The sequence below is a fragment of the Equus quagga genome, chromosome 6, assembly GCF_021613505.1.
Source record: "Equus quagga isolate Etosha38 chromosome 6, UCLA_HA_Equagga_1.0, whole genome shotgun sequence".
Classification (NCBI taxonomy): Eukaryota; Metazoa; Chordata; class Mammalia; order Perissodactyla; family Equidae; genus Equus; species Equus quagga.
The window spans coordinates 125691325-125712009 of record NC_060272.1 but is presented as its reverse complement, the minus strand read 5'-3'; the positions used below and the strand labels follow the sequence as shown (position 1 = coordinate 125712009).

At 35.6% G+C, this 20685-nt stretch overlaps 1 protein-coding gene across 7 annotated transcripts in view; it reads right to left on the bottom strand.

Annotated features, from left to right (window-relative positions):
• IFT74 (intraflagellar transport 74) overlaps positions 1-20685 on the bottom strand; it is a 100766-nt gene that overhangs the window by 29268 nt on the left and 50813 nt on the right. For 6 of the 7 annotated variants that reach the window (XR_006889041.1, XR_006889042.1, XM_046664085.1 and 3 more), the window contains 6 exons: positions 15359-15412; positions 13625-13722; positions 12474-12600; positions 5014-5177; positions 4345-4470; positions 563-623 (listed from right to left, as the gene is read on the bottom strand). Coding sequence is in view for 5 of the 7 variants with exons in the window: in XM_046664085.1 (XP_046520041.1) it covers positions 563-623; positions 4345-4470; positions 5014-5177; positions 12474-12600; positions 13625-13722; positions 15359-15412 (630 nt within the window). In the remaining 2 variants the exon portion in view is untranslated. The remainder of the gene's footprint in view (positions 1-562; positions 624-4344; positions 4471-5013; positions 5178-12473; positions 12601-13624; positions 13723-15358; positions 15413-20685) is intronic. The other variant, XM_046664088.1, reaches the window with a different exon arrangement.

Here is a 20685-nt window from a genome sequence, read left to right as displayed (position 1 = left end):
AAACACAGATGAGCTGGAAGGTCAAATTTCTCATAAACACTTCTTGGTTTATCTCCCTTTGCTGCCCAGATAGCCAAGATACAACATTACAAACAACAACAAACTATACACACATATACTTATATACGGTTATACATAATTTTCCCAACAACTCTATAAGAAGGAAAAATTAATTGTATTTGAGATGATAAAATTGAGGCTTAAACAAATTAAGTAAATTGTCCAAAGTCCATAAACTATAAGTAGTAGAGTCACCATTTACAATTAGATCTTCCAACTCCAAAACCTATGCACTTAGCCACGATGCCACACTATGACTTTATATAGTCTGCCTTCTATTAGTCACTTTGGTACCCTGCCCCCAGCCTCCCCTGCCCCCACTGGCTATTGTAGAGTGGAAACTGTCTTATTCAATTATTCTCCACATAGTTTAGCTCAGTGTTTTGTATATACTAGTTATTTGATAAGTGTGTGTTGAATTGAATTTCATTTCGGTCTTCAAAGAAATTCCTAGAAAAAGAAATCACTCAGTCTAGTTCATTTGCAGCTTTCTAAAGGATACATTCTTTCATCACAAAATTATTTTGCTCATGGTGTTGCCACTTCCTCTCCAAATTTGTAAGCTAAAAACACAAAAGAAGAATGTTAACCAGTGCCCATATTCAAAACAATTATACACCCTTTTAAGAGGATAAGAAAAAAACCCCACTCAATTTTAAATCTTATCAACTCCTTGCATTTTATTGAGATAAAGCCATGGTAGACAAAAAAGAAATTCAGAAAAGATTAAACAATACTAAATACACTAATACAATGTTGAATTCGACAACAGGTTTCACTCTATATGTTTACTTTAATTGGAAAATATTTAAAATATTTATTATACCAATGAACACGCCAACTGACGGACAATTTATGATTTTCCCTTTCCTAAAAGAACTTAAAAAGGAAGAATGGGACATCATGGGAATCTTTCCTTGAAATCTGGAAGTCTCATGCCACAAATGTAATATATTCTAACACTGTCAAAGGTTCAGCTATATAGAAGAAACTTCCTTATTTCCAGGGCTAAATTTCCTGCCTAATTCCACAAGCTGTGATAAGAGCAGAGCTGCAGTGTGAAGATTATAAGAGGGCTGGTAAAAAGCTGGCACTGTTACAATAATTTCTGCATCAACAGGAAGCTAATGTGGATATTATATTGATGGTTGCTTCCTCAGAAGACAATTTTACTATTATAGAATTAAACTGTTTTTCTGATTTAATTAACCTTGTAACTCTGGGTTATGGTCTTTCTTTTTTAAGATGCACATAGTTTTTTCCCTAAGGAAAGGACTGTCTGAAAAATGAAACTTTAAAATAATGTTCTGCCTGGGCATTTCCAAGAAGTAATGATTATTTTTAAAAATCTGTTAACTGAAGCAGCATTAACAATATTTCTTTCTATTCACGTGTTAAAATTATTTTCAGGGCATAAGTTCAGTCTTAATGTGGCATCCATCCCATTGTTTCCTCTAGAGATAGAACTAGATATTAGAATGAATCATATCTAATTAATCATGTGAAATGCGTGTGCTGTGTAGTTAACACTACTAAATCAGATCTAGCTCTCCTAGGTAGGACCTTGAAGTTAAGACGGATTTAGGGAAGCAGTCAGCACTTTTTGACTATAAATCTCTAATAACCTTTTGCAAAGTCAAGTACCAAACTTCTCCCCCTTTGTTTCATACAAGGAGAGGCCTTCTTATAATGCAGATCTCTTAAGAGCTACACGAATAATGCTATAAAAGCAGCATATGTCAGATGGTCAAATTCCTTGTGTATTATATATCTATATTAGTGACTTGCCTTTAAACCTCCAAAGATATCATGAAACACAAATCTGGCTTTTTCCTACAACTTATTTAAAAAGCCTGTTATGAGTTCTTTATCTATTGTGGATATTAACCCCTTATCAGATATATGATTTGCAAATATTTTCTCCCATTCTGTAAGTTGCTCTTCCATTTTGTTGACTGTTTCTTCTGCTGTGCAGAAGTTTTTTAGTTTGATGTAGGCCCACTAATTTATTTTTGTCTTTATTTTTGCTTGTGCTTTTGGTGTCAAAACCAAAAAATGTTACCAAGACTAATATCAAGGAGCTTTTCCTCTGTTTTCTTCTAGAAGTTTTACAGTTTGTTCCAATATAAATGTTTAAATTATTTCAAATAAATAATAGCCATACATTAAAAAAAAATCCTGTTACGTAAAATTATTTATTAATGTCAAAAACCATTTTTAAAGAAAATAGTTGCAAAAGATAGGGAAATCAGGATTTGATTTGATCAGCTGGGATTCACAAAAGTCAACAAATACAGAGACGGCTTGTAAATTGTGACTTATGGTACAAGTTCCTATTATCAGTATACATGGTTAAGAATATGATTAGCACTTAATGTGGGAATAAACAAGGTAGCCACTGACTGGCTCTAAGAAACTGTGGCAAGTGTTTTCCTCCTTAAACCATCTATTCAGTGGAAAAGGAGGGCCAATATTCCGTAAGAAATATAATATTTTTCCTTAGACCCATTTAAGACAGTGACCTCATAAACTTTTTCTTGGGTTTCTTCTCCAGCACCCATCACCACAGTACACAGCCTAGGACAATTTTGCCACTTATAAGTCCACATCTAGGCTTGTATATTATGAAGTAGAGACAGAATAACTGACTGATAAATTTGAATTATGTAAATTAGTGATTTCTAAGCTTTTCATAGTTGTGGCAAACTCACATGGGATATTATCCCTTTCAAGAATATATCTTTTTTTTTAAATGGTACATCCATAGTATCAAATAGCTGATGTCATAAAAATGTGGTCAAAAAAGAATTTGAAAATATTTAAATAAGAAAATAAATGCTTAAAGACTGTATGCATGGAATGATTTCATGTTTTGTAAAAATAATAATAATAATTTAAATTGGATGCATAATTGCAAAGGAAAAAAGTTTACCAGGGTATTATACCAAAATGTTAATGATGATTGTCTATAAAGATCATATTACTATATAAAGAAAAGGAAGAAAAATTTTAATGCATTTAGCATTAATAAATCATAGGTGTAAATTGCTAATATAGACTAGTTAGATATGAGAATGACCAATTTTTATCAGACCATAATTTTGTACATGTCATACATGCTTCATTTAATGCTCCAACAAATACTTATTGAACACCTATTATGGGACAACAACCAGCACAGGACAGGGGAGAAAGTGAGTGAGACAGACATCGTCTTGCCTCTCAGACAGAGCTCTCAACCTAGAAGACCTCAGTCAGACAAGTTCAGGCAATTACCAGCAGGACGAGTGATATGAAAAGTGGGCTTGACTGTGCATCCTGTGTAAATAATCAGAGCTGTAACTCAAGAAGTTCAAGGCTGGGACTGCTCTTTATAGCATTATTTAAACAGTTTTAAAACTAGAAATAACCTAAATGTCCAACAATACAGAATTAGATCAGCAAGTTATGCTATCTCCATCTAGTCAAATATTATATAGAATCATATTTAAAAACAATATCTACTGACAAGGGAAAGTACTTATGATGTATAGTTAATAATGAAAGACAAGTTTCCAAATATGTACAAAATGACACTACTTCTATAAATATACAGAAATAAATGTGTACTTATGTATATATATAAAGTTTGTGTACACATAATATCTACATAAAAACTAGAAGGACCTATACAAAATGACAAGATCTGTCTCCTCTGAGTGGTGGAATACTAGTCATTAGGGTTTATTTTCTTTATTTGTGGTTTTTATGAGTTAGCAAAGTTTCTGCATTAAAATGCTTTATTATTATTATTTTTTTTTGGTGAGGAAGATTGGCTCTGAGCTAACATCTGTGCCAATTCTACTCTATCTTGTAGGTGGGACACCGCCACAGCATGGCTTGATGAGTGGTGTGCAGGTCTGCGCCCAGGACCCAAACCTATGAATCCCAGGCCACCAAAATGGAGCTTGTGAACTTAACCACTAAGCCACTGGACTGGCCCCAAAAATGCTTTCCTTCTAAAATTTTTAAAAGCTGTTATCATTAATGCCTGTGCCAGAACAGTGCCTAGCGTAGAGTAGGCCTTCAATACAGGTTCATAGAAAGCAGGAATGCAGGAGTAAATTTGTTCTGAGTGGACATTGTACAGAACTGGCTATTTTTAAAGTCAGAAAATCTGGTTGGTAAATAAAGAGGTGAAAAAAATGGAAAAAGGTTGTTGTAGAGTGAAAATATAGATTAAAAGAAGAGGACAGATAGTTTAAAAACAGAAGTGAAATTCAGAGTCGCTTTCTTTCTTTTTACCTGAGAATGCGTCTCATTTTCCTGCAATTGTGTTTTTAGTGCCTCATATTCTACGTTTAGCTTCTCCATTAATTTCTTAAAGGCATTTCTGCGGGTCAATAATACTGTTCTCTCCTGATGTAATTTCTAGGTAGATCCAAAGAGAGGTACGGAAGAAATAGCCTTTAGCAAATATCTAGTAAGCCAATGTAAGTCATATTTGACAAATAATTTCAATGACATTCTGTTAAAATTCTACCAAGTCTATAATTACTCTAAAACCTGTTTCTAAAAATATCCTTTGAACTATAATATGCTAAATTAATATTAACTGTATTAATAATAACTCTATTAAGGCTGCCATATCTGTTCCTACACCACCAAATTTACTTTACATTAATATAAATGCCACTAAAAAGCCACTGACAGGTCTCAGTTAGGGAAATACCACAATCTAATCTGCATTTAACAAAGTTCATATTTGTTGAAGTGCTCTATCCCTTGCTTTTCAATTTTTGCCTTTTGTTTAAAACTTAAATCACTCTAAATTCCATTTGTAAATGTCTTTATTTTTTCTTAGCTTATATATCAAAAAATCAACTGAAAATAACAAATTCTATAGATTACATAGATATTAAATTTGATCAGGAGAAAATTGGATTATAAGTTTGTAAGACTGTTACCATTTACCTTTTTCTTTTCTTCACCTGATGATTTTAAAGCTGGCAAATCATTATATGTCTCCAGATCAGTTGTCATTTGCTTAATTTTGCTTTTCAGAGAATGTTGTTCCTCAGTCATCTTACTTTCCAGAAGTTCCATTTTCTGTAGATCCAACTGTAGACGCTGACTATCTGTAACAAACGAAGGTTCAAGGCCATAATAGTCAAACTTTATTCCTTTCACAAAAAGAAATGCAACGCAACCATGAAAAATGTTTTACAAAAGAAACACATGTTCCAATGCAACCAGTGAAACAATACAAAGATAAATTAAGAAAAAAAACCACTCACCCCCCAGGTAACTGCTGTAAGCTGATGCATATTAGCCACACTTGTCTCCACGCTCACACAAACATTTAAGAACACACATAGGTTATTTTCCTTATTTAATATGACATAAAGACCCATTATTTTTAATGAGGGCATGACACAAACACACAGTCATTTGGGGAACAAAGCAAGTTACAAAACATTACGTATATTTGAGCAAGATTTTTAATTACATACACAGTCAATTCTCATTATTTGTGGCTCAGTCTACAAAGTCACCGTGAACACTGAGTTAGCGAACACGGAACCATTGCTCCTCCAGGAAACACACGGTTAGTTTCCTGTGAGCCTCTAGTCACAATATTTTCATCAACCGACTAATACATAACCTTGTTTCATGTGTGATTCATTAACATTGAACTCACTGCCGACTTATGTCTGAACAAAGCTTATCTAACACACAAGTGTTCTCCATAAGGCATATCCCAGCTTCCTTGCGCTTAGGAACACTAGCCAACACTTCAGCACTCGGCTCGGCACCATTTTAAATAACAAAATCACCAAGAAAAAGTACAAAAGTGAGGAAAAAATTGACCTTAAATACACTGTGAAAAGGATACATGTTTATAGTATGAGGACTAAAACAAGAAGGCGGAGTGTTGTCTCATTGGATCTCCGCTGGGGATGCACAAGGCAGGCAACTCAAAATTTTCACCACTCTGCATTTTCACAAATGACTGTGAAAGTGCTGCAATTATTGATTTGGGGTTACAAATTAATTTGAGTAGGCAAATTTGAATGAATGGATGGTAGGATAGACAGAGGGAGATACATACAAGCTTTTGTTTGTGGAAGGGAATGAGATTATGGGTTGAAGTCAGTTTAGGATACATCATGTTTGAGATATCTCAGAAACATCCAAACAGAGGTAAGTAAAGATGTCCATGTATAGATATATGGGTCTGAGGTCCAGAGGGAAAGGTGAGGTCTGAAGATACAGATTTTGAAATCATCAGCATAAAGATGGCAAGCGAAGCTATGGGAATGGTTGAAATCAAGAGAAAAGGATTCATAACAGAACTAAATTTTCAAAGGATAAACAAACATGAAGGATCCTGTAAGGGAGAATAAACAATGATAAATAAGAGAAAAATCAGAAGCCATGGAGAAAAGACGTTTCAAAAATAAAAGAATGGTTTGTAGAGCAGAATCTTTCTTAGAAATTAAAAAAAAAGACTAAAATACGTGTTGGATTCACTGACCAGGAGGACACTTTATTTAATTAATATCTGCTGAGAAGAAACGGGACCAAGAATAAGAGGACTGTTTTAAGAAAGTTGGCTGTGAAACCTTTGAAAGGGAGGGATGATAACTGGGGAGAGAATACTTGGAAAGGCTTTTTCTTTTTTTCCAGGACGGGATAAAATATAGAAAAAAGTCTGGCACATAAATGCCAAGATTTTAATAGTACTAAACTCTTGATAGTGGAACTATAAATTTTTTTTTTCTGAGGAAGATTAGCCCTGAGCTAACATTTGCTGCCAATCCTCCTCTTTTTGCTGAGGAAGACTGGCCCTGAGCTAACATCCGTGTCCATTTTTCTCTACTTTATATGTGGGATGCCTACCACAGCATGGCTTGCCAAGCAGTGCCATGTCCGAACCTGGGATCCGAACTGGCGAACCCCGGGCCTCCGAGAAGCAGAATGTGCGCACTTAACCACTGCACCACTGGGCCGGTCCCTGGCCTTCACTTTTCCTCTATTTTAAAGTAGGGATATGAGTACCCTCAGAAAAATATGTGGTATTTCAGAGTGTCAAAAGCCACACACGAACATCTTCCTTTTATTACTTAGGGATTTAGGAGTGAAAGATTTCTATGTTAACATTTTGGAGTAAAATACAAAATCCAAATCAATTTTTAAGATAAAATTTATCTTATAGTGAAATGTATTGTTCTCTGTATATACATGTTATTTTTCTCTAGCTTCTTTCCTGGTTTTCTGTTTACTGTTGCATTTCAACAAGTTTAACTATGACGTGCTTAGGTGAGGAGTTTTTATATTAATCCTGTTTGGAGTTTAATGAGCTTCTTAGATATGTAAAATTAAGTTTTTCATCAAATTTGGGAAATTTTTGGCCATTATTTCTTCAACTATCTTTTCTCCCCCCTTCTCTGTTCCTCCTCTCCTTCTGGAACTCTAATTACATGTATGTTAGACTGCTTGAAATAGTCTATTAGGTCATTTAGGCCCTGTTCATTTTTATTTCTTCTTTGGACTGGATAATTTCTATTCATCTATCTTCAAGTTCACTGACATTTTTTCTGCTGTCTTCCATCCTCCATTAAGGTCATTTAGTGAATTTTTCATTTTAGTTAGATTTCCAATTCCAGAATTTTCACTTGGTTCATTTTGCAATTTCCATTTCTCTGTGGGATTCCCCATCTGTTCATTTATTATGATTTTATTTTCCTCTAAGCCCTTAAATATGTTTATAAACTTTGAAAGTCTTTTTCTTTTCATTTCACCATCTGGAGTATCTCAGGTCGAGTGCATTACAGTGACTGCTTTCCCCTTGACTCACATTTTCCCATTTCTGCACAGGTCTAGTAAATTTTTATTGCATAATAGACATTTTAAATGCTATGCTGTAGAGACTTTGGATTCTGTTGTGCTCCTGTGAAGAGTGCTGATTTATATCATACATGAGCAATAAACTTTGCTGAACTGAAACTCAACACTTTTCTCCTTTGGAGTGGGCAGCACCTGACATCTCCGTACTCAGTTCTTCCAACTTCCAGCTGCTGCTTTTCCTGGGTCCCCGAAAGTCCACCCCACGAAGACACGGCTCAGCAGTCAGATCAGAACTTGGCAGAGTTTACACACAGACTTTGGCACTTAGTCTCCCTCTTACCAGGACGTGCCCCTAATATGTGAGCAGGCAATCAGTAGGTTTCTTAATATAAGATTTAGCAAAATTTCCTGGGAATTAAGTTTCATTATCTATGCAGGTTCTCTTCTAATGGAAATCAAACATCAAGCTGCTATTAAACGTTCCTCTTCTACCTATGAAACCCGAAAGATTATTGATTAACATATACCTGGAAGGTGACATAACAATAAAAATCTCATCTTCAAGAATTGAGTGACTCTGCTTACAAATAAAACAATGATCACATAAAGTATAAAATATCAAATAGTAAAAAAAAAAACTCTTCAAAAGACATTGATTTAAGAAAGGAGGTTGTTTTAAGGTGATATAATTTGCTTTAATTTGGTATAATTAAACCTGAACATTTCCTTTTGTCCCTTTAAGTCTTAAGCTTCAACCATATTGAAATATATATTTAAAAACATATATATGGACTTAAACGTTGTCGAGAGGGCTTTGTTTTGTTGGATCCGTGTCTCTGCTGGGTGGAAATAGCTAAGATGAGAATCAAAGTGCTGAAGCAAAGGCACTGAGGCTTATGGTTTTCAATGCTCTGAATAAACAGGAAACGTACTTAGCTTGTACATTTTGACTGGTGAAACTAGTTATATAAATCTAACTACAAGTTTAATTTGAAGATATATTAGGAAAGTATATTTAGTAGCTATTACAAACTGCTTTTCCTAGAGAAAGGGAGAAAACGGTTGGTTGGTATAAAGTTTATCTTCCTTTAACAGCAGGTCCCCATGAAAAGCTAAAAGCTTCTCTAAGGGAAGAGACAGGAAGAGGATGCAGACTAGTTCCTTCTGATATGCTATGAAGTTGCAAAGTTTACCAAGCAGTGTGTACACAGTAGCAAAACCTCAGAAGGAACCACTTTGACCTGGGCAAACGCTTGTGAAATATTGTGCCATCAGCCCATTTGTTTATTCCCTGGAGTTTCCTTTCCAAAAATATAAATAAAAACGATTGCTGACAGATCCTTGTGTCTTTACTCATGCCGTATACCAGTGTTTCTCAATCTTTTTTTTCATTATTGTCCCTCTAAGCAGCCATTTGTAGACTTTTTTTTCCCAATCATCTCCCTCCTATAAAATTTTTCTATTACAGATGTGCTGTGTATCTGTTTCTGTACAGTGACCTTTTGGAGGGCCACAAACCACTACAATATCCAAGATTTTTTTTACCCTCCCTTTAAGAAGTAATTTTGCCCCCTTGGGAGTGTTATTGCCCCATTAAGAAACACAGAGTACACTAAGAAAATCAGGTGAGTTCCAATTATAACATCAAGGGCTGAAAGGGAGCAATTCACAATAGCGGAATGTCAAATTCATTATCTCTGAAAGGTGAACAAGAATGTTATAAACCTCTTAGGGCGATCTCCAGATACAAGAAATTTCTTGTGGGAGATGGTGTTAAGGAAAGAGAGAAAAAAATAATTTATATGCTTGCTTTTAAATTAACACTTAAAAATAATTGAGTAAATAAAATTAATTGTAAGGGTCGAAGGATTCAAACCTTAATAAGGAAAATTTTCAGCAAAATTCTTATCATAGTAATAAACTGGATTTTTATTTCCATTGAAGCCAGTTCTCATTCTTTTTCAATTCTACATCTCTGGAGAAAATATAATGACTAGTTTTTAAAAGGAAATGTCAAAACAAAATGACGAAAGGAATAAAAAGTCCTGATAATTGAATTTGTTTCCTTTTACTGATATTTACCTTTTAAAAAATGTATGTTTCTCAACAGCCATTACACAAAGATAGCTTAAAGGAAGCAAAAACATGTTGAAGTAATACTGGCCTTAGATAAATAAAAAACTTAAAACTATGGTCTAAAACACAAAGCAGAGGCTTCCTAGATGGAATAATTAAACATAAAATTCTTTAGCAAATAGAAAAAAGAAAATAAAGATGTAAAAATACTCATAGTCGTATATATCCAAAAGAATTTAAAAAAAGGATCTTGAAGAGATATTGGCAGACCTGTACTCATTGCAGCATGATTCGCAATAGCCTAGAGGTAGAAATAACCTAAATATCCATCAACAAATGAATGAATAAAGAAAATGTAGTATGTACATACAATGGAATATTATTCAGCCTTAAAAAAGAAGAAAATCCTGTCACACATTACAATATAGATGAAGCTTGAGGACATTACAAGTGAAATTAACCATTCACAGAAAGACAAGCATAGCATGATTCCACTTCTATGAGGCATCTAACGTGGTCAAACTCAAGGAAACATGAAGAAGAATGTGGTTAGCAGGGACTCAGGGGGAGGGAGAAATGGGGAGTTGTTTTTCAATGGGCATGTTTCAGGTTTGCAAGATGAAAAAGTTCGAGAGAGCCATTGCACAACAATGTGCAGACAGTTTACTATAAACTTAAAAGTAGTTAAGATGGCAAGTTTTATGTTATATGGTTTTCATCGCAATTAATAACTCGTAGTTATGAATCAAATAGTAGTAGTTATAAATCAAATTTAGAATGTATCTCCTCTAGTTGCCTGGCATATAATTCAGATATACAAATAAAAGAACGGGAAACAAACTAAACAAATCTGGGCAGATAAAATATACTTAGATGTATAGAATAAAAACAATTGCCCACTTACATCATCAATTTAAAGTCAGTTGTACATTAACAGCATTCAGTATGCATTTACAGGTCCATAATCCCTTATGTAAAACTCCTAGGCAGTTGTGTTTCAGAATGCAGAATTCTTCAGATTTTAGAAAAGAAAAATAGTGCATATACTGATTATTACATAACTCCCACAGCAGGGTCTGAGGCAGCATCCTATCATCAAGTACGTGAATATTTCTGCATCACATGTATGAACAGCTACACTAGGCAGGATAATAAAGACCATAAACAGCTTCATGTCAGTTCAGATCAGATTAGGTTTTGTTGCCAAGAGTTTTCTGGAATTTTGAGATTCCAGATAAAGGGATATTGTGGAGCCATTATTGCATTTCAAGAATCATTCAGCACTTTAAGTTAGCAAATATTATCTTCATTCCCCATAATCCCACTAACTGCCAGAGTAATTCCAAATAGACAAATAAAAACATAACTAATTCAAAGTCACCACACACCAGCACAAAGAACACCCAGAGTTAGAATCCACCAGTTCAAAGATTCCATACAAATTTTTACATGACTTTATCCTAGGCTCTTTAACCCAATCTTGTGTATCTGTTTCTAATCTCTAACTGCACTATCCAAAGTGCAGCCCCTAGCCAGAAATGGCTTTGGAGCATTTGAATGCGTCTAGCCCAAATTGAGATGCGCTATAATGATAAAGTCTCATTGGTCATTTTTATATTGATCATGTGTTGAAATGATAATATTTTGGATACAATGGGTTAAATAAAATATATTATTAAAATTCACCTGTCTCTTTTTACTTTTTTTAAGGTGGCTACTAGGAAATTTAAAATTATATATATGGCTGGCATTACATTTCTATTGAACAGTACTGCTCTAGTCTCACGTTAGTCATCATGACTTAAACTGATTATAATTAAAACATGACCTCCTCTATGATACCTCTCCTAACTACTGAAGACTAGGATGGATATGAGCCCCACATACTTCCACTGCTCCTTATGCTGCTATCATAGCACCATTTCATTATATATCTATATTTTTTAAGATTTTATTTTTTTCCTTTTTCTCCCCAAAGCCCCCCAGTACATAGTTGTATATTCTTCATTGTGGGTCCTTCTAGTTGTGGCATGTGGGACGTTGCCTCAGCGTGGTTTGCTGAGCAGTGCCATGTCCGCGCCCAGGATTCGAACCAACAAAACACTGGGCCACCTGCAGCGGAGCGTGCGAACTTAACCACTCGGCCATGGGGCCAGCCCCCGTTTCATTATATTTTAACTATTTATTTGTTTGTCAATCCCCTGAGTTGAAAGTTCCTTGAGCAAATAGGCTGGATTTTTCAAAAATTTCTGTATACTCAAGTTATAGTATAGGCATAAAGCAAGTATTCAATAAATGTTAAACGAATGAGAATATTCCAAAAATACCATTAAGTTGATGTGAAAAGTCACACAAAATTCCGAGACCATACAAGACCGGAGCAATAGGCAATCATAAATTATATCCTCAGTCTTTCAAAAAACATCAAAGTGAATAGCATTAGACTTTAAAAGTTCCAATTTATTATGAGAAAAAAAGGGTTATTAAAATCTAGATTGTTTTCTCACCTGAAGTCAAATTCCTAGCTGTACTTTGTGATTTCTGCATTTCAGTAGATTTAAAATTGAGATCATCCTGCATCATCTTCAGCTCTTGATTGGTGATAGAGGATATCTGTTTCATACGATTTATATTCTGTATTTGCAGAGAAATAAAAATGGAAAAAATTCCACTGACAATGCTTGAATAAAACTCTTGGAAAACACTGCTCAGGGACTGCATGTTTTGAACGGGTATTCTTTTTCGAAATACATCATTCATTACATATGTTTGATAGAAAAATATAGTGAGACTCAAATCAGGTTTTCTTAATAAAGAGAGGCTGAATTAAAATTTAGAATTGTTTCTTTTATATTTGCTTTACTTCACTGTAGAAAAAATTCACCCACACTGTTTCAGGAACTGATTAGAGTCTTAAAACACTTAGAATATTGAAAAGAGATGATGCATTCTTCTTCCTATGGTACCACACAGTAGTAGCTACTCAATAAACTTCGTTTGATAAATCAAGATATTCATTAGATATCTCGTACTCTCATAGATCCCTACAAGAAAAGAATCTCTTCTATTTATAATACAAATTACATTGTAAAAATATACTAACATTTTCCAAAATAATATCTAGATTTTGAAGTTATCTGCACAAATCTTACTTCTACAAGTTCAGATAAATTAACTGAAAATGTTAATAATTAAGAAAAGAAGAAAAATCTTAATAATTACTCTGAATTAGTCCCTCACTTACTGCTGCATATTAATATTATACATATGTCATCCTTTTCCCCATCATCCTAATTAGCTGAATTTTGTTATAAAGATAAAAATCAATAGCTTAAAGAATAAAGGTGTGGACATGGCACCACTTGGCACGCCATGCTGTGGCAGGTTTCCCACATATAAAGTCGAGGAAGATGGGCACAGGTGTTAGCTCAGGGCCAGTCTTCCTCAGCAAAAAGAGGAGGATTGGCAGCAGTTAGCTCAGGGCTAATCTTCCCCCTCCAAAAAAAATAACTAAAATAAAATAACAAGCAAGGGAATCTAAAGGAAACAGTTTAAATGAGTAGACGTAATAGTGAACCAATGCAGGTTTTGAGTTGTGTTTGGAAAGGTGATCACAGTAAGAATAATGAGGACGTCAAGACAAGCACACGGCACTTACTCGACTACAGTGCTCCAGAAGGGCGACAATGTGGGCCTCTAACTGTGCCTTCCGTTCCAGCTCCTGATTCTTAGTTTCCTCAAAAGTCTCAATAAAAGCTGCCAATGGAAAAATATGATAAGAGAGGCTACTACTGATACAGTTAACAATATATAAACTCTGATTTGTAGGTCTTAAGAGTACTTTTTAGAAATTTAAAGCAAATTTTAAACTATCACGGTTTAATTTTTTTATTAACCCAAGGGTAATTAAATTACTCAATAAGAATATTTCTATGTTTTTTCAAACTTTTAAAGCTTAACAGTTATAACCTTAATACAAGTAAACTAAAAATTTTAAAATACAGGAGCGGAAGAAATAGTTGATAAAATGGACATCAGAAAAAATCTCTTTTTACATGTGATCTCCTTGATATATCCATAATTATTAACATATAATTAGCCACTAACTTTACTTCGGAAAATAATATTACTAATTACCTATTTTATCTGAAAATGAGTATTTTACTTATGCTGCATTAATATCAGCTAAATAAGTTTAATAATTTATTCAGATTATAAACAAATATTCTAAGAAATCATTTTTGTTGTCTAATATAGAACCAGTACATAATTTGCCCTTATTTACATTCTCAAAGTATTTCTATGGATCTTTCAAAAGTAAAAAATTACAGTTAAAAATAATTTTACTGGGGGGCTGGTCCCGTGGCTGAGTGGTTAAGTTTGCATGCTCCACTGTGGCGGTCCAGGGTTTCGCTGGTTCACATCCTGGGCGCGGACATGGCACTGCTCATCAGGCCATGTTGAGGTGGCATCCCATATGCCACAACTAGAAGGACCCACAACTAAAAGTATACAACTATCTACTGGGGGATATTTGGGGAGAAAAAGCAAAAAGAAAAAAAACCAAGAGACTGGCCAGTTGTTAGCTCAGGTGCCAATCTTTAAGATAAAAAAATAAATAAATAATTTTACTGCTAGCAAGAAACAATGAATTAATTTTGAGACAATTTTTGGTACTTGCTGAGATTTTAAAGAAATCTTGGGATATTGTTAAATCAGAGTTGGTAATTACTGTTTTAGAGCATGCTTTTATGAAGGAAACAGTTGACATTAGACCTAATAAAACTTCAGATTCTAGCAAAATGATAATTTAAAAAGGAAACCAGTAATAGATAATAGGCAATTTTGAAAAATTTCTGAATGTACAACATAAATTTAAGTGAAGATCTATTTAGACTGTCAAGATTTTTAAAAAAGTGAATGAGAAGCTGCAACAGAAGGCTACTAAAGTTGCAGTTAGTGATAAAATCAAGTAATAAGACCTGAAGTGAGGGCTAATAAATAATGGGATAAGTATGATAAAAAGTCAAAAGGAGGGTGAAAGATATTTACAGATGAACATAGTGAAGCACATAAAGGAGAGCCTTCACTGTTCAATCAACAAGTAGTCTACAGACTCTGTACAGACCATCATGTGAGTATTAGCTTTAGAATCTATCCCTAACATACAAACACTCATACACACAGACACACAGACAAAACCTTTTTAGAAGTCTCTACCCATTCCTAAACTATGCTAGATATTTATTCTTCAAGGCAAATGCTTTGACTGTCCACACTTTTGAATTTACTGTTAGCCATTGTATCTTCCCAAAATGAGACCTCTGATTTGGGATAAATGAACAGCTGTCTGAGAATACAGTATTTTCATATCTATAAGATTATTACTTACTGTCCATACTTTCCTCCCTTTTTTTGAGCTCTTTGTACTTCTGATTCATTTCACCTATAAGAGATGCAAAATACAACATTAATTTAAAAAACTCCAGATACAGCGCTCTAAATTAGAAACATCTCTCAGGTTCTCTACATGCTTATTAATCATTGAATATTCAATATTTTCAATAGGTGAAATTCTTCTACATTAACTTATAAAATTTTTAAAAACAGTTCCATATGTATGTTTGATTACTTGGAAAAAACAACCTCCTGACTGGAAAGGACTTACAGGCTTTCCAATGGTTCTCTATTTCAGTCCCAGCTTGGAGCTATTCAACCTACACATGAACACTACCGGTGATGGGAAACAAGCTCCCGAGACAGTTCATTCCATCTCTGAACAGCTCACAACAGCAAGCAAGACAGAAGGGTTACTTTCCTCAGAGAGCTTAAAGTCTAGGGATTTAACGAGTAATAACAACTAAAATGTACTAAGTGCTAATATAGGAAACATATAGGTGCTATAGGAGTACACAGCAAGGACAACTAATCTAGTTCGAGGATTTAGAAAAATTTTCTTTAAAGAAGTAATATTTAAGCTTCATTATAAAGAATGAATGATTAGAAGTTACCTGGTTGAAATATAGAAGAATGAGTCCAAAGTTAAAGCATTACAAGTACAGAAATTTGAAAGTGAGGATGAGTATGGCAGCAAAAGAACTGAAAGAGTGGCATGGCTGAGGCAGAGAAAGTGACGTGAAAAAGTGGCACAAGGATGAGGCAGGTCATAAGAGACCTTATAAGACACATGTTACAAAAGTTTGGACTTTTTCCTAAGGACAACGGAAGAATTTTAAGAAGGGAATAAAAATGATGACTTTGCATTTTTGAAAAATATTTCTGGTCTGGAGAATAAGAGAGAAGTGAGACTGCAGGCAGTAAGACCAGTTAGGAGGCTGTCACAGTAATCCAGGTGAAAGATGAAGGCTGCCTGGAGCAGAATGGTGGCAACTAGGATAGTGCAATTTTGTTTGAGGCATTTATGAGCCAGAGTGAATGGATGTAGGTGACAGTTAGAAAGGGAGGAGTCAAGAGGACTCCCAGGTTTCCGGCATGGGCAATTGAGGACATGGTGGTATTCTTAACAGAAAAGAGAAGCGAGTTGAAGAAGAAGTTGGTCACAGCAGTTTGGGACGTGCTACATTAATATATGTGAAAGACATGTTTAAAAGGGCGAAATCCAAGGCCCAGACAGAAGGGTGAACTCTGACACTTCAGCTGCAGAAAGGGCCCATTAGCAGAGGTGGATCATGATTATTTTATGACAACAGGATTTTCAGTGTAACAAAAATTGAGTTTTGGAGGTACATGTCTATTTTCCTGGACTAGCGAGATGGCCAGTCCTGTGTTCCCAGGACTCCACGTAGAGAAAGTAGAATAAATTTGTGCTTGCTCCAATCTGCAGTTTCTCCATCCAAGTCAGTTAGTTCTTAGTATTCTGGAGAAACTGAGGAAGCTTATTAAGATAATGCCCACCAAGGATGGAGGGAATAACAGGCTAGAGGTTCCTGTGGGGGTTCCTGATAAGGAGTTGGCCTCAAGAAGGATTTTAGGAAGAAGAGTTTGAAGAAAATGGGGGAACCAATAGTTAGAGTCCAGATGCTAAAACCCTGTGGCCAGCCTCTGCACTATATATCCTCCTATATGGTACACAGTTTTTCCTAGTACTGACTAGAGCAACAGTAAAGTTAGGGAGTGGAGGAAGAGAGTCAGGGTGGAGTCCCTAACTACATGGAGGCATGGACATCCACTTACATATATACTTACTTGGGTGGGAAGTGAGTTATGAGCAGTACACAAAGAGGATGGCAAAGTCAGAGACCTGGGTCAGCAGACAGCTTTTTTGCTTTCTGGTCTTAAAATATTTTCCTCAAACTCACTGAGGACAGTGCTGACACAGAGAAAATCTTGTCAAGGCCCCCCAAACAGTACTAGTAGTAGAAAGCTGAAAATGAAAGCTACTGTCTAAGGATAGTAAACATCCAGGGCTCATGAATTCCTAGCCAGGGAACACCAAGAACCAATGGGAAACATTGGGTTCACTCAGACTAAGGCTTTTGGAGGCATTAACAACTTTACTGAACTACTACTCAGTTCAAATGATCAACCACAGCTGATACTGATACAGCTTGCTTAGTTGTAAAGAGGAGGGGAGAAATAATTTGTTATTAATAACAAAATTGCGTATGATTAAGTTTTTTTAAAAAAATATATTATAGATGGGTTAAGATTAGCTCTGTAATAATGTCACCATTCACTTACCTTACGGCAATAGTTTTTTGAGCAGGAAACAAAGAGAAAGTATTAGAGCTTGCAGAACACGTGATCTGGAATACCCCCAGGAGGGTGATGTGCATATAAATGTTATATAATGTATGTGAAGCAGCAGAAAAGCTAATGTCTGCTGAACCTGTGCTGGCCTAGGTTTCTAAGAAAGTCCTAGGTCCTTGTTGTGGCTGTCTTAGAAGTTGCACTCTTGAGAGACTGGTCAGGCATTAAAGGATTAGGAGGAAAGCCTGCATCCCAGGCTTTACAGGAATTTAACTATCATCTTATCTTTCCTTTTCTAAACTGAAGAGAATCTCCTATACAGACTCCAAACATTGCAATGTGGCCTCTCCTCCTGCCATTCCAATGAAATTTTCAATAAGATTATTTGATTCCTCAGTCATCAAATTCAAGGGGCAGTTTCCAGTTCTTATCTTACTCAGCAATATTTGACACTATTGATACATTCTTCTTTCTTTCAAATTTTTTTTCAAGTTTTTTGTTGCTGTGCGGGGCTTTTCTGATTTTTCCTACTTTCGTATCATTCCTTCTCTGTCTTCTCTTCATGGTTTTCTCTTTCTTCTACATCTAAATTCTGGGTTCTGCTCTTAGTTGACATCAAATGCTACACTGCATCCAAGGAAATTTCGCTTATTCTCGTGGTTTAAGGACTCTGAAATTTGATCTTTTCCCTGATTTTCAGAGAGTTTTACCCAATTGCATGCTAGATATCTTCATGTAGATACCTTTCAAGACATCCATAATTAAACTCATCAATCTTCCCCTCAAAGTCTGTACCCCTCTATAGTCCCTGTTACATTTGGAAGTCCTCCACCACACACTTATCATCCAAGTCAGAAACCTGGGAGATTCCCCTCTCCTGCTCCCCTCAAGTCCACACTCCTAGTTGCCATCAGATTGAGCTGGAAGACATATCTGGTCAACGTCTCCAGCTACACAGCTGGCCAGCTAGATAACATAGGACAGGGCTCCCACATATCTTAGCAGATTCCCAAGTTTCATACCCCCCCCCCCCCATATCAGGGTTGTTAAGAAGAAAAGAGATAAGGGCACTAGTGAACTCCTCTATTTTGTGATTGCTCAGCTGGAGGATTAATATCTGAGCTGCCCATGAGAGGCAATGTATAGATGTGGGCAGTCCTAAGGTGAGGTGAAATATAGGGGTTGTTACCAAATCTATCCTTAGATATACTATCCTAGGAGAGGATAGATCATAGATGGGAGAAGTTAATCAGTATATCACACTGGAGGTACAAAGCAGGCAAGCAAAAGGGTCTAAGATAGTAAGGTCAAGAGTGAGGAGACCAAAGGAGAGGGGAAAGATGCTGATAAAAAGAGGGACTTTAGAGCTATCCTCAAATTCTGAGCATTTGATGGATCACAGTTCTCCACAATGTATTTATTCCAAATTTACCGAGTACTACCATGTGCCAGATAACATGACAGGTGCTAGGGGCACCAAAATCAACAAGACCGTTACCACTCTATCCTAGAAAGGCCTACAATCTATTAAGGAGGTTTTCACATAGAATGTTTCAAGTCAGCAAGGCACTTTAACAGCTAGTGTAGCAATTACAGAGATAAATAAGCTATTTTCCTTCAAGAAATTTATATTCTACTAAGACAAGTACCAAAAGTTTACCCTATAAATTCAGGCCTTTTTTCAGGCCTTTTTTGGGTATGGACTATTACAAAAGACCTGGGATACTGTAGAAAGGACACTAGGGCTTTTTGATACTCTCTGCTACAGCAAGCCTGCGGAGAAAGGGAGACCAATTCCTCCTGAACTACCAAGGGTCTGAGTTCTGCCACAACCGCCTTTGTCCTCACTGTCAGGAAGTTCATCTGACTCTTACTTCTCTACCATCAAATGATGCTCTCTTGACTCAGGCCACACAGAGCTATCTTGACTTTTATGCTCTGAGAAGTAGTGCTGACCCTGTAGAAGGTCTGATTATCATTGTCCAGAGCAGGCAGCTACCCCAAACTTCTCTCCTGATCAGCACACAACAAGCTACGTGAAGTGACTCCCCTGGCCTCAAGGCCCCCACTCGGCAGGCCTACTGATTTCAGGGGTGAAAGGCAGCAGAAAGCAAATAAAATTAGAGGATAAACCCCCAAGGACTTCTGCACATCCAGATTCTTCCCTTTCCAGCCCTTGGGTCCTTCTGGAGAAAGCTATGTCTCCCCATACCTTCCAGTGTTCCTGATGTGGCATGGTTTCAGTCTCACCATTCTATTCATTCTGTTCTTAGTGAGTTGCAGTTTTCTTTACACCTTTTTAAGTAAGATGCCAAAAAACTTAGGATTCCAAGCAGACTCTCACTTCCCCCAGTCTAAATATTCACCTTTTTTGTTAATGCAATCTAGGATTTCAGCTGTTTTGGAGGCTATCTCACATTAATTCATAGTGAGCTATAACCTAACCCCCCTAACATTTTCACATATTTTAGTAAGCCAGGACATCTTCTCTTCCCTCACTCCTACTTCAATTTTAATTAGTTTTGGAGTCCTATTAAATTTCATTTTTTTACATTCAATCTCTATCTCTTACCTGCTTTTCACATATCATTATAGCAGTAATAAACTAGTATATCAAGTACTACTAAACTGTTATGTGAAAATGAGCACAAATAAGTTTAATGTTTTAAACTAACTTTTGGCTTTGGGCTTCACCCAACTTACCAATCATACGTTCTCAACAAAATGTTTTAAATTTTGGCAGGACAGTTTCTTTACAGCTATGTAGACAAGGTCTGGTAATTCTATTACTACACACTTGAGGCACTTTAAAAATATATAATAAAAGTTCTCTATTTAAAAGTTAAATTATTGCTAAAAGCCTCACCATTTCTAAAGAAAAGAAAAAAGACTATGTAGAATTTTGTTTCAACAGAGTAATGTCAATAAAATCAGACAATACAATGAGCAGTCTTTGGCATGTATTAAACACAGCATAAGTTCTTAATTATTTCTTAAAGCAGTGGTTAT